The sequence below is a fragment of the Sabethes cyaneus genome, chromosome 3 (genome assembly GCF_943734655.1).
Source record: "Sabethes cyaneus chromosome 3, idSabCyanKW18_F2, whole genome shotgun sequence".
NCBI classification, from domain to species: Eukaryota; Metazoa; Arthropoda; class Insecta; order Diptera; family Culicidae; genus Sabethes; species Sabethes cyaneus.
The window spans coordinates 3312396-3327862 of NC_071355.1; the positions used below are offsets into that span (position 1 = coordinate 3312396).

General features: G+C 43.6%; 1 protein-coding gene across 1 annotated transcript in view; it reads right to left on the bottom strand.

Moving 5' to 3' along the window:
- The window catches only part of LOC128744042 (uncharacterized), a 46426-nt gene that overhangs the window by 23555 nt on the left and 7404 nt on the right, over positions 1 to 15467 (bottom strand). The window contains exons 3-4 of the mRNA XM_053840786.1: positions 448 to 2346; positions 169 to 383 (exon numbers count right to left, since the gene is read on the bottom strand). Of these exons, the coding sequence (XP_053696761.1) occupies positions 169 to 383; positions 448 to 2346 (2114 nt within the window). The remainder of the gene's footprint in view (positions 1 to 168; positions 384 to 447; positions 2347 to 15467) is intronic.

Genomic DNA, 15467 nt, shown 5'->3' on the forward strand with positions numbered 1-15467 from the left:
CCTAATACCTTTCAAACAAAAGTAATAGCGAACAAATCGGTTCAGCCATCTCTGAGAAACAGGCGATAGAAAATGTCTTTTTATAGCGATTATTAATATAGCAAAAAACCTAGTTTAATCGAGTTTAAACTACCACCAATTCCCTATCAATTAGTATTTAATACATACCATCACCGTGTTTTCTCTTTCGTCGGGGAAATAGAGTCCATTAACCTTTCCGCCAACCTCCAGGGGCTGACTGATAGTCATTTCATCGATGTAAAGCGTAGTATTGAAAACCTGATCGGTGTGCAATGTGACCACCTCGTCCATGGAGTACCCATTAACGAATTTCGCATCGATGTGCTCGGTTTGGAACGTTCCTGGCTCAAAAATGATTTTGGCTGAAAAAAAAACATTCGTTTAGTATTTTTTATATTCAAATTTAAACCAAGCTTTAAATCATACCGAATATTTCCACATCTTCGTTGATCATCACCGACGTTTCGGGCCATCTATCCGGATTATATCCGTCGATACTCGGTGCAATCATGTCTCCGTCCACCGTGAGCGTCTCGATGTGCAACGGTTCAGTAAACACAGCTCCACCCATCAACTCCACCGGATCATCTTCATTGATTCGTACAATATCGTACTGCAGCCGGGAGATGTCCCGTCCGTTCACGGTTTGTACTGTGAAACCTTGCTCGAAAATAACCTCCCCGCCAAACACAAACGGTTCGGTAAAATTGTAATCTTGATCCTTTCGGATCAACGAAGCCAGATGAAGGTCCAGATTTGGAATTTCGTTAAAGCCACCTTGTACGTAGAGCGATTGAATGGATGCGTTGTGCAAGGTCACATCCCCTTTGATGATGTGGACATCACGTGCTGCGTCATACTGATAATGATCCACCAGCTTTTGAATCGGTTCTCCATTCAGGCTGTCTTCAATCAGCAAATGATTAACGAACAACTGACCGTGAATCGTAACATCTCCCGTTATGTGGATGCTTTGGTTCTTCAGTATCAGCTCGTCAATCCTGATATCGTTGATACGTTCGGTATCAAGATTACCTTCGACGTGAAATCCGTTCTTGAATATCTTAGGCTCATAGAATTCCATCACCTCGTCGGATTTCAATACTAAGTCGGCCAAAAACTCTCCAAAATTGACATTATTGACCAACCCTTCAACCGTCAGGTTGCCCTTGATGTACAGCGGCTCCAAAAAGTGAACAGTACCCGGTATGAAGTTCGGTCGATTCAACCAAATCACATTCTTCAGCAACTCGTCGAACTTGATGTCGTTGAGCATGTTCACCTTGATATCGCCTTCCACGTAGAGGTTTTCTATTTTAATTTTCCCCAGCAAAAGTTCTTTTTTCAAATTATTAATCTTATCTTCTATAGTACTCAATTGACTGATGTTTTTTCCATTCACGAATGTCACGTTAGCCGTTTGCTCAACGATTAGTTTTTCAATGAAAACCGGAGTGTCGATTTCCTGCGGACGCGTCAAACTGAGCCGCTGCCGGTCGAAGGTTGGCAGATGTATATCGTTAATCATTTTACCCGGACCGTCAAGGGACGAGGAGATGAGATGCAATTTGTCAACAGTCAAATTTTTAACGGTTATGTTCCCGGTTAAAACCAACTCTTCTTCTTGATGCGTTTGTAAATACTCGGATCTGTTTTTGGAGTTTAACATCTTTTCGATTCGCAGCTCGTTGGCTTCAATATCGGGACGAGCACCCCCAGCAGGATTTTTGAATATCAGGGTTGCCTCTGTGTACTGGTCGCCATATAACTTTATCGAGTTCATATCAATTTCGGTGACATTCAACCCATCAAAGAGACCGTCCAGCGTTAGTCGACCTATCGAAATATTTCCTTTGATATCGCTAACATTAAACGTTTGTTCTGTACTACGCGTAACGAAATCTTCTAATTTAATGTCGTTCACCATTCCCGACTTGATTGTAACGCTCTCGTGGAATTCCACCGATTTGAAATGCTTCTGACCGGTAATTTCTACGGTTCCATCCGTATCGTAGACCACATCGGCAAGCAAATCATCCAAATTCTCGCCATCCAGTGACTCCCTAACGATAACCGGACCGTCGATGTGCAACTCTCCAAAGTGGCAAGCCGCTTCAATGGACTTTGCCTGGAGCAACGTTGGATTATCGAACAGGTGTTGATCCAGTCCTTTGCCGTGAATCTCTCCGTGTACTTCCAACTCTTCCATTACGTGCAGCTCCGCGAATGTTACATTTCCCGGAATGTGCTGGTCGTCGTGCAGGGTAATGAGTTCGTTAAGATCTACCCCATTGATCGTTCCTTCGACGTCTAGTGTAGCCATGTCTGCGAGAAAAAAATGAATCAAAAACGGAATAGCAATAGTGGAACAAGGTGAAGATCGTTAGAGTCTAACTGTGATAAGACAAATACATTATTATTTTCTTTATTTTTGAGAGTGTTCCCAAAAACACAACGTAGAAATCATCATCGGAGACGCTAGAGGTCTGGAATGAATTCTGTCGACCAATAATAACGATCTGAGGCTCATAAACTTTGCCGCGGCCAGAAGAATGGCCGTCTCTGTAGCACCTACTTTCCACGTCTGAGGTCTGAATATTCGGAACACACCTAGAGGTATCCAAATGGAGACTTCAGCTCTCAGATCGATCATGTCTTGATTGACGGTCGACAATTTTCGTCGATGTCTCTTCGCGAGTAAGATTCGGGCAAGGTTATCGAATGCAGCGAAGGCTCGCACTGAAAGGACGCTGCTGGGAAGGCCGGTATCCCGGTTGAACTTAGAAGCAATCCACCAGATCATTGTCACAATTTACGAGGAAGAGCAAATGCTGGAGGAATGATTGTATGATGGCTTCATTTGCCCTGGAGCCCTAGACTAGAGTGCAAAACTATTGAAGAATTTTGCCTGAATTTTGCCTATAAGGTGCTCTCCCGTATCCTGTTCTGAATACTGAGACCGTCAGCGGAGTACGCCAGTTACTAGACAAGTTCCGGGAGTACAACTTGCAGATTCATCACCTGTTTGTGGACTACAAACAAAATAGGCAGATAATGCTAGAACATGGTTTTCCGCCGGAACTATATGAGTGATGAGTTATGACATTTCGGAACTTAAGGACGAAATTGTCATGAGCAACTATCAGGTAGCAAAACTCGCCCATAAATCGATTGCCTGTCGAGAACCAACAAAAGCTTGTGGCCAGCTCATTGCCTAAGCTTTTCTGGGTGTATCTCTAGCGGTTCCATCCAACCGTGACTTCCGACGTCGCAGAACGACTTGTACGAGATCTACAAATTACGAATACCATTCGTGTTGCTGCACTGGTGACAAAAGGGGACCGACCTTTTATCGCTCAACTTCGTCTCGTTCAAAGTTGGCTTTCCTCAGGCTTACAAAACTGCGGCCTTGAACCCTGATGCTTGGCTACAAGGAATTATATTCAGGGAATTTGATGATACTCGGGCGAATTCAGTGGTATGGCTGCATCCTATTGACCGTGCTCCCGATTGTCCCCTATTTTCCCCTATTTTTAACATATTTTTACCTTTTTTCGCCTATACAGGAAAGGGGTCGGCACCACACGATTCTCCGGAAAATTTTACATAAGATTACCTACGTTTTATCAGTCTGTAGACCGTATCTTAATTGCGTCTGTTTTTTGGTTCGATTTTGGCCACAGTGCATCGGTTGGACCTCGCGCTAACTCTGACTCCGGTTCATCATTGATCACTCCAATGGCGCTTACTTATCCAGTCCCTTCAGGACACCCATCGACTTCTGGCCTAGCGCAGACCTCTACAGTAGAAGGACCGTAATTTGCGAAACACCGGCGGTACTGGGATGCTCATTGATCCTGCCTGCCGAATCCTGCCTCCCCAATGATACCGCCATCTAAAGACGACCGCTTATCTCATCAAATGACGTGACACGAATACAGAGACTATAGATTACAGAGGCGACAAGGCACTCAAAAACTGCTAAATTTCGAATCAAAACGGCGAGCTACCTTTATTTGTGATGGTACTCTCTGTTTTGATTGAAAATTTAGCGATTTTTGAGTGCCTTGGTGCCTCTGTAATCTATAGTCTCTGTAGACACGGAGCTTCCAAGACACGCTTCACGGCAAGTACATATTTGCTAACTCTCATTCACCCACTGACCCGTACCGTGCTTCTAGTATGACGCAACTTGATGATCCATCGTTAGTCTCTATAGAGCGAAACCCTACTGACGGCACACCAACTACTCGACTTCGGATATACTACCAGAACGTTCGTAAACTTCGGACGACTTTTTGCTGACGGCCACCGAATGTGACTATGACGTTGTTGTATTGATCGAAAACTGGCTGGATAGTTTTGTTAATTCCGTGCAGCTTTTTGGTAGTTTTTTTACCGTTTACCGTTACGATCGTGATCATCGCAATAGCAGCGAGACACGTGACGGTGGAGTCCTGATTGCTGTTTCCAGAGATTTAATCAGCTATGCTGATCCGACGCCAATTTGTAATACACTTGAGCAGTTAAAATTTCAGCCCCTCCTCGCTGCATTAGCTCAGGCGCTATCTATCTACCACCGGACCATAGATCTGATTTCATCTCCATTGAAAATCATATTATTTCAATTGGTTCCATTGTTACACGCTTAGACAGTAGGATCTCACGATTATTCTCGGAGCCTATAATCAGCCCGGCATAGTGTGGAAATGTTTGGGTGATGGTACGCCTGCTGTTGATTTTCTACAGTTCTGATTTTCTACCAATATATCTGCTGCACGCTGTTGGACACAACCTTACGCAAATTTACCATACAATTAATAGCAACGTTTACCTGCTCGATTGGACACTCGTTAATGACGCAGCTTTATGTGAAGTGTTTGAAGCGAGTGAACCACTGCTATCGCTGACGACACCCCATTAGCCATAAATACGATAGCCATACGGACGGTTGCCATACGTACGAATGCCATAAAGACGAATGCCATAATGTATGTTTGCCATAATGGACGGAAGCCATAAAGACGAATGCCATAATGTATGTTTGCCATAATGGACGGGAGCCATAATGTACGTTTGCCATAATTCATATATTCGGCTTTTTTGGTTTGATGGCCCAGAGCATTTCGACCAGTTCAAAGTTTTAAGAACCAGCATGAGCATGTTGCAAGAGGCCTAGTTGATCGGTGCTAAGTCAAATTCTACCAAGTAACAAATTTCTGATTTTGAGAACGAATTTAACGTTTGCTACTCTGCATTGTTTTTGGTTTTCAATATTTCGAAATCATCTCATATCTCTGGCTGTAATATTTATGTAAGCTGATTAGAGTAAAATGTAGCTTGGGAAATTGTCAGTCGCTTAGTGTCATTAACCCAATGTTTTAAATTTTGCGGCTTGGTTCGGTCTGACTTAACACCGAACAATTTATTCAGTCAAAAAAAAGCGGTTTTGCCGCTTTTATTTTATAAAAGTTTATCTCGATGCGAGAACTAGGGAAAACTAACTAGAGGTCGGTAAATCTAGGAAAACGAATAGACCTAGACAGATGTGATTTCCGCGGGAGGGCTGCCGGCGCTTCCGACGGCGGGTCACCGGCGAACACTCGCCATTGCCTGCGGCCGGCTCGCCCTGAATCATCTAGAAACGTTATTATATCATAGTTATTATTACTAATATATTTTGTTGATAAATTTAATTTGTAAACTTCTGCTCTTCGCTTGCGATAACTTATAGTCTGATTTTGATCAATTAAAAAAAAAGCATACTCTGTCAACATATTATTTTGTTAATATTTATTGCTACTCTGATATGACTAATCTAACGTAATCTAATAAGTACAAGGAAATTAATTATATTGAACAACTTATTGACTATTATTGGAACATAGAGCCAAAACCATTGCGTTTAAATAGTTTCCTAAATCATAGTGTTCAAAATTATTTACGATATTCACAATCCGTTCGTCCTTCAATTGCTGATGTGATTTTCGTTGTCGATCACCCATTCCAGCCATAAACGACGATATCAGTCCTGTAGTATATCTGTATTCATCTTTGATCTCCTGCATAATCCGGGCTATTCCCACATGGCGAGCTGCAACGAGTTTATTCCACCGACTGTACCAACTCTCTGCCTGATTGCTAGTACGTGGTATGCCATTTACCACGTTGTTGTACACCGACCACATGGCTGGCTCGAATAACGGGTTTGTTTTTATATGCTTGCTTTTCTTTGCTGATCGTTTTTGACGTCCAAACAGGTACGTTTCTTCGAAATAGTTCAGAAATTCCGCCAAATTTTCTGGTGCTGCTTCTTCAATAATCTCGTAGGCTTCAGGAATCTTAACTGCTGGAACAAACGCCAAGGCCTGAATACTTTTATAAGTCGAGTAGACCGAACCATTCTTGGCGAATTCCTCGAGCAAGTTGTGCTGTTGTACATACTTAAATAAGTTTTTGCTTAGATGAAAAAACAGCAAGAGTGTTTCGAAGTAGCAAATTCGTCCTTCACTGCGTTAATGAGAGCTTTTTCAAAATCAGTAATGATAAAAGCGGGTTCCAAATCCACATTTATGGCCTCAGCTGCACCCTGCAACTCGCCGAAAACTTTCCTGTACAAGGTCTCAGTTTTTGATGTCATCAGTACGTAAATTACTGGAAAAGTATGCTGGTGGGACGGCTGAACACTGCTGTGAATAGTCACTAACTGACGAAAAAGACTGGGGACCGTGGAAAATGTTCCATCAATCACCCAGTACTTTGCTTGGCTCAATCTTTGCAGGCTTTCGGTTGATCCGAACAGTATTGCCCGTTCACCATTCTCAGTAACGTCAGCTAGCAAAAATCTATCCCCAGTGTCGGTTGTCTTGAAGGTGACTGGCACAGAAAAATTCTCCAGCGATTCAGGCTCGGGTTGGTCTTTTCTACCTGCACGCACTCTTTCTATTATTTTTCTTCGAGCACCTTCTGTCATCCGGCTCCTTATGCTTGACGGAAAATTGCCAAGGACTGACTGTATGGTTTTTGCTGGGCTGCTGGAATCCTCTTCGGCTCTCTTTTTTAGGTTTTTACGAAATTTCAATTCCTCCGACTGTACAGGATCCGGCTCGTGGTTGTGCTCGCTTGCTTTCATCAGAAGATGTCGCCCGTTCACAAGGGTTGTCGTAGCTCTGGCACCGCAACGATCCAACGTCGCATGACGACGTTTTCTACACTTCCAATATACAACATCTTGCTGTGTTAAATAAAAATTTAAAACTGAAGTATATATTTATTAAATGTATATTGTGAATTATCCTACCTCTTTCCTATTGCAAATAAAAATATATCCCTGCAATCCCAACAGATCCTTGCCTCTGGAAGATTTTAAAATTTCCAAGTCTTGAGGTAACGCCATTGTTTCTTAACTGAAAGAGCTTCAAACATGGTATGAAAATTTTCTCCAGATACAGTATTTGAATACTGTTGGATTGTTTAATTTTACAAACTTTTCAGTTGCTAGGTAAAATCAATCCCATTTCAATAAGTATTTTTCTTGTGAGTTCATAGCAAACCATGTTGAACACTAATATTTAGTTCATGCACATTTTCCTTTTGACGATTGATATGATGGCCCAAAACTATACGTCGATCAGATCAATGTGTAAGAAATTAGCGTGAACGTACATTTTCACCATTTTTCCATCCAAAGAATTTTTGTTCTATATAAGTGTTCAAAAGTCAAGCATAATACGCGCAAACAGTTATATTGAAGCGATGCGAGGACTAGGGAAATCTAACTAGAGAGTGGCCGACGCTTCCGACGGCGAGCCACCGACGAACACTTGCGACCTGCGGCCGACTCGCCCTGAATTATCTACGAAACGTTGAATATATGAATTATGGCAAACGTACATTATGGCTCCCGTCCATTACGTCCCGCAAACATACATTAGTCTAAAAAAAGCGGCTTTGCCGCTTTTCATTTTATAAAGGGTATCTCGATGCGAGGACTAGGGAAAACTAACTAGAGGACGGTAAACCTAGGAAAACGAATAGACCTAGACAGATGTGATTTCTGCGGGGGGGCTGCCCCCCCGCAGTGGCCGGCGCTTCCGACGGCGGGTCACCGGCGAACACTCGCCGTTGCCTGCGGCCGGCTCGCCCTGAATCATCTAGGAAACGTTAAATATATGGATTATGGCAAACGTACATTATGGCTCCCGTCGGAAGTGCCGGCCACTGCGGGGGGACTGCCCCCCGCAGAAATCACATCTGTCTAAGTCTATTCGCAAAGCCGCTTTTTTAATCTGAATCAGTTAGGCCTCTTGCGACTTGGTCGCGCTGGTCCTTTAAGCTTTGAACTGGTCGAAGTGTAGTTCTGGGCCTCCATACCAAAAATATGAATTATGGCAAACGTACATTATGGCTTCCGTCCATTATGGTAAACATACATTATGGCATTCGTCTGTATGGCTTCCGTCTATTATGGCAAACATACATTATGGCAATCGTCTATATGGCATGCGTACGTATGGCAACCGTCCGTATGGCTATCGTATTTATGGCTCTCGTCCGGTCACCGCTATCGCTCGACTCTAACCACCCAGCGCTTGACATTTCTGTCAGTCTAACAGAGCCGGTACAATTCGTGGATATCCCAGAGGTTCCGAGTTGGGATTTCCGCAGAGCTGATTTCGAGTCACTGAACGTTGCCGTTTCGCAAATTGACTGGTAATTTCTGGAGTCATGCAGCAAAAGAAATAGTCAAAGCATAGTCAAAGTAAAATAGTGAATGATTTCATCCTAATGAGATTGCCGAGCACTTAGCCACGTTCAGCGTTAAATAATGGTTATTTTGACACCAATTAGCGAAAACTTCCAGTTGTTCCTGCACACAAATCATACCTTGTGGTTGGTATGGTTATAATCATCGGCGTATGAGTTGCGGGCATTTCAAGATGAAATTCATGTCGTTCATTTTCAGCAGGAATAAAAACGGGCCTAGGTGGCTTCCTTGCGGAACGCCACAACAAACTAGAAATGGTGCAGAAATGTGATCACCAACTTTCACACACATGCTTCGACTACATAGCATAGGTAAGATTGAAGCCCGAGTAGTAAATGTTCGTTCGTGCCAATTCGATCAAATTTGGTAACTGCAATTTGACGATTTATTTTATCAAATGTTGCACATCAATAGTAGGGGAGTGTCGTCGTGGTTGGGCCACGTTTTGGAATTCGCCTATTACTTTCGTTTCAAAAGGAATTTTGGAAATCTCAATACATCGCTGCAAAGGTCTAAGAATAAAGTATATTTCCAGAAAGTTTTGAACAGATTGCTTAAAAAATAAAAAAGTTATAGGCATTTACGTGAAGACAAAAAAATGTTGTCATAATCGGGCCATGTTGTACAGGTTGGGTTACCGCAGAAAATCTAAGACATACGTATTAAAATTCTATTTAGAGGCATGAAAAGAACGAATTCCGTGAACAACGGCTCATATACCCTACAAATATCCTTTTAATTGCATTTTTGGCGAAATTTTGGCGATCTTGTAAATTCAATATTCCTAAAATCGCCTTTTTTGAAGTGTACAACTACAATGAAAAAAAAAAAACAAAACAACAAAAATCTAGGTTTTCACCGTAGTGATTTTGCTTCATTTCATCACATTTTACGTGACTGACATTCTCTAGCGATTATTGCGCTTCTGCGCTTAAAATTATGGTGGCCCAACCATGACTACTCAAGTGACCCTACCTTTACAAATTGTGCGTTTCTAGTAATTCACCTTAGCCTCCCCAAACACCTTGCTGGAGGGAATTTTCCTATAGTCTTCGTGTGTAGTATATCACACTTCATACATTTTCAAAATGTATCTCAATAATTGCATTTCATGAATCATTTCTTGAAGAAAAGTTCATTGCGCCTGGAAAACTTTTTTTGTAAGATTTAGTCACTGAATTCAGTACACAGAATTCAGTAGTGTTTTGAATACACGATTGAAACTCACAATATTGTGAAAAGTTAGCTATCCCAGTAAGAAGTTTTACAATGGTTGTATCATAAATATCATGAGTTACCAAAATATTAAAATCGTGATGGCCCGACCATAACAGTGGCCCGACGATAACGACAATACCCTATACAAGAGTGCTAGAAATGGTCGATGCAGCGAGACTAGCATCATATTCTCGAAGAACCTCACCCCAATCAACGAGGGTCAGAAAATCGTTCATGCCGTTGAAATTGGTCTTAATGATTTCAGATGAGAGGCATTCGGAAGTAAAGGATGATGTTGCCTACAGATCTTTACGAGCCTCTGTAACCATATAGTCTACCCATAACTCATCGCTAGCAAACCAAAGATCAAGGGTCCGATGATTCTCGTTTTCAATTTCAATCAGTCTCAATCCAGCGGTGCTATATGTGCCAAGCAGTTTTCGCGGGGCTTTGCCGATGAAAGATCGAGAGGCGATCGTAAATAGATAACCGTGGGAATTAGGTTGCCAAGAGATCGCGCTCCTAAAAGAACAATTTTATCTCTAGGCTTTAATTGCGACGCAACCCAGTTGAGTGTCGTTTACTGCGTTTACTCGATCAGGGGGATGTATACTACGCAGAGATAGAGTATTGCGTCAACAGTGGTAATCGCAACCCATAATTGTTCAACTGCCGAGCTGTCCGAGGGATTAACCGTGCGAGACTTGAAATCTATGCTTTGATAGCTATTTTGATTCAACCAGGTTTTGGTGAGGGCGTAGACGAAACGAGCGAAAGAGCTGTTCATTCCGCCAACGTTTTGATAGTATACCAGAACATTCGAGCGATACTTGTTACGGCTGACATGCTGGGAATTGAAGATTCGTCAGAGCGATAGATAGCGTTACTAATAGGATACTTGCCATGGAGGGCGGCTTGGAAAACCTGTTCACAAGCACTCTAGAGTCAGGCCCGGGACGACTTGGGCGGCAGAAACAAGTCAATTTCGATTCATTCGATGTACTCGGCGGACTCGACAGAGCAACGCGGATCAGGAGTTTCCATATCACGTTGTGGTAGGCGTCCCGGACCGAATATTCTCATTAACTACCTTAAAGTATTGCGCAAAGACGTAAATGTACGTATAGAGGAGCCGGAAGAAAGAACAAATGAATCTTTGCCTCCGCAATTTTTTTCTTTAGAATTTATTCATTAACATTTGTTCTCGTTTAAGAGATGACATTATAAATTCTCTTCGCGTTCTAAAACTTAATTTTTTTAATGAACTAGTCAATTAGTTATGCCTAAAGAAATTGAGAACCATTGATTATAAAAAGATCTTCTTCAAATCGTAGAATTTTTAAATGTAGTTTTCGATTATTACCTTTCGATTATTACCAATATTGGCATCTCTATGCGGGAGTACAGGTTTTCTTGTATTTAAATGTTTTTGGGACGTTTTCTTTCCCCCATTCAAACCCTCCCATTCTTCCTGATTCTTTTTCCTTCCCATCAGGTAAGTGATGATGAGAAGCCAAAGCGGCGAGGCACAAATGTCCAAAATAAATATGAAGAACGTGCCACCCGAGCCAAAAATACCTTCTGAGGATTGAAACCACCCGTTTCCATAAGTTAACTTAATTTAGTACGATTAACTGCTTTAAAGAGAAATTTCGTACTTATTTGAAATTTAAGTCATTTTGTAACTCGAATTGAAAGCTTGCTATTCAATTTTGTAAAATTAAGAGTTGCGGAATGTAACCACAGATAACTTCACAGACCATTGCCCAATAACTTGTCTTGCCAGTTGGCTCAAAGGGCAAGAAAAGCTAGCAGCTTGTAGCTTGTAGCTCGTAGCTCTAAACGCAACAAAAGTGCCAGGGTCAACTAACTAGTTGAACAAGATCACTACCAGCAGACATATCCACTTATTGTAGAAATTTTTTGCTACCTTAGTGGTGTTAGCACAAATGCGAGGATGTCGCCACGGGCAGAGCTGGCTAATTACTGATCGACCGTCCGACTGACCGAGACAAGCTTAACCGTTGAACTAAACATTTAAACAACTCTTTCGTGTCTCAAAATCCGCAGACTAGAAAAATCAGCAGCGCGTGATGCCCACAGTACGTCGTATCGACCATGTCAACCCGGAGGAGCCGTCGTTGATTGAAATTGGATATATGAAATCTTGTAAATCACCAGGTGTTGAGGTGGACGAGCCGGAAAACGAGAGGTTATTAGAACCTGGACTAATCACTGACGCCAGAAAACGGAATATCACCGGAGGATTGAATCGAAACCGAGAAATACGAATAAAAACCGACCGAGTACAAAATAGCGTCTTTATTGCTCTACTTATTCGTTGGAAGTGAAAAATTTGAATTTCTTCTTCTCGTTTGTTTATATAGATACTGTTAGTTGATAAACCGGTTGCGTGCGCAGGGGATTGCTAAAAACTCCGCTCCAACATCCTCCCCGCCTTGAGGTAGCACCTCAATCCGGAAGTGGACACAACTTCTGAACCGGGCGTTGGTATTCTGTCTTGCCTCGACGCAGCGTAACGATACTGCTGACACCCTGGCCAACTCCCAAGCCGAAGGCGGCACGTTGTCGCTTTTCACCAGGACGAGCTGACCCGGTTTGATGTTCTCCTGTCTGGTTCGCCATTTGCCCCTGGACTGCAGCGTTGCCAGGTACTCGTTCCGCCATCTGTTCCAAAACTCGATTGTGTATCGTTGGACCTTCTCCCAATGATCGAGTCGATTCATTTGCACCCGCGAGACGTCTGGTTCGGGTAACAGGTTTAAAGGTTGTCCTACGAGGAAGGGCCCCGGAGTTAGGGCTTCGCAGTTATCGGGTGATGATGACATCGGACAGAGAGGCCTGGAATTCAAGCAAGCCTCGATCTGACAGAGCACAGTGGTCAGCTCCTCGAAGGTCAGCTTCTCATTTCCAACGATTGGTCGAAGTAAGCCCTTGGCGCTTTTCACTGCCGCTTCCCAAATACCGCCCTGGTGAGGACTGGACGGCGAAATGAATCTCCATTGTATACCGAGGCCACTGAGAAAGCGCTCAGCATCCTTACCGTGTGACATCAAGGCTATGTAAGTTTCTCTGAGTTGTCGATCAGCTCCAACCAGGTTGGTACCGTTATCAGACCAGATCTCGTTGCAATATCCGCGTCGTGCAATCATCCGTTTCAACGCTCCCAAGAACGTAGCTGTCGTAAGGTCCCCTGCCGCTTCTAAGTGGACCGCCTTAGTCGATAAGCAGACGAAGACTACGATATAACCCTTCATCGATCGCTCTCCTCGAGTGTTACTGCAGCGTATCAGAATGGGACCAGCATAGTCCACTCCGACGTGTGCGAACGGACGATAAGCTGTAACACGTGCCGCTGGAAGACTTCCCATTAACTGCTGAGCAGTCTTCGCTTTCAAGCGGCAACATTTCACACAGTTGCGTATCACTTGCTTTACCACGTCTTGGCAACCCTTCACATAATAGTATTGGTTTATAGTTGCAGTCAATAGCGATGGGCCGGCATGACAGTTCTGAACGTGTAGTTCCTCTATTAACAGTCGTGTGACGCGATGTTCTTTAGGTAGAATTACGGGATGCATAATGCGAAATGGACGAGCCGAATGCTGCAACCGACCGCCAACTCGCATGGTTCCGTCACTGTCCAGAAATGGATACATGTCGCTGATCTTCGATTTACAAAAAACCTCGCTACCACTCTTCAAGCTATCCATCTCTCTTGCGTAAACGTCATGTTGAGCTAGCCTTGCGTATTGTAGTCTAGCTTCGTGTAGTTCGGTTAGTGTGATCGTGCCGGAAAGTTTGGATTGCTTACTTCGCTGTGCCTTCATATTGGTTATGAAACGATTAACATATGCTAGTTGCCGACACGCGGCATGTAAAGTAGACTTGCGTTCGAGAATCTGCCTTTCAATCTCGAAGCTGGTGCCTGGAAGCTTAATCATCGTATTGAGTGTTTGAAACCGTTTACGTACCTCAAGTGTGCCGTCGTCGAAATCTTCCGGTGGAACATTGTGCTTCCACGACGAAGAATCCGCTGCTAGCCAATGCGGTCCACACCACCAAAGCGGATGATCGACCAACTCCGAAGGGTTTATTCCTCGCGACGCACAATCTGCAGGATTTTCGTGTGTTGAAACATGGCCCCAGTGTCGTCGCGGTAAAATATCCAGAATAGTTGATGCTCTGTTCCCTACATACGTGTTCCATTTACGGGGATGGTTACTAAGCCATTGCAGGACTATCGTCGAATCTGTCCAGGCATACTGCTGAACCTGGAAGCGTTCGAGCGGTTCCACTACCTGCTTCATCAGCTTCGCCAGAAGTTCCGCTGCGTTGAGTTCTAGCCGAGGTATAGTTACCTGTTTCACCGGCGCTACCTTTGTTTTAGCTGCAATTAAGCTGACGTGAATACGACCATCTTCGTCGATTGATCGCATATACACAACTGCGGCGTAAGCTTCCTCAGAAGCGTCTGAGAAGCCGTGCAGTACAATACGACCGTGAAAGTTTGCCATCCATCTTGGAATTTTCACCTGTTCAAGTTGCCATAAGTTTTGTTTCATTTCTACCCACGCATCCTCGATACACGGGGGCAACGGATCGTGCCAGTTCAAATCGTATAGCCAACAATGTTGATAAAGAATTTTTGCACGAATGATGACTGGTGCGAACCATCCGAACGGGTCGAACAGTCGTGCTGTGTCCGACAGCAGTTGATGCTTTGTGTTAGGACCATCTACTCGAAAGTTCACCTTGAGAGTGAAAACGTCTTCCTCAGGCAACCAATGTATACCAAGCGCTTTCACCGAGTTCTGTTCGTCTGGCAAATTGATCGGTTTAGCGTTAACATTTACGTCACCGAGTGAGTCGAGGACCGTTGCTGAATTCGAGCTCCATTTGCGTAGAATAAAGCCCGCATTATGTAGTATCTCGTTAATCTGCTTGATTAACACCATCGCCTCTTGCGCAGAGTCAGCTCCAGAGGTCAGATCATCAACGTAGGTGTGCTTTTTGATCCGCTCAACTGCCTCTGGGTACTGCTTCTCGTGTACTTCAGCTGCCTTTTTCAATACTGCCATAGCCAAAAATCCGGAATTCTTCAGACCGTATGTTACAGTCAGCAAACGAAAATGTTGTATCGGCATGTCCGGGGAATCACGCCATACAATGCGTTGATAGTCCGTATCGTCAGGATGCACCAATACCTGCCGGTACATCTTCTCGACGTCCGCCGTAAATACGATCGGGTACGATCTGAATCGCAATAGGGCATCAAACAAATCCGCATTGATATTGGGCGCACTCAGCAGCAAATCGTTGAGTGATACTCCGGAAGATGTAACACAAGATCCGTCGAATACGACTCGCAATTTGGTCGTAAGACTGTCTTCCTTTATGACCCCGTGGTGAGGCAAATAACAGGACCTTGACTGGTCGA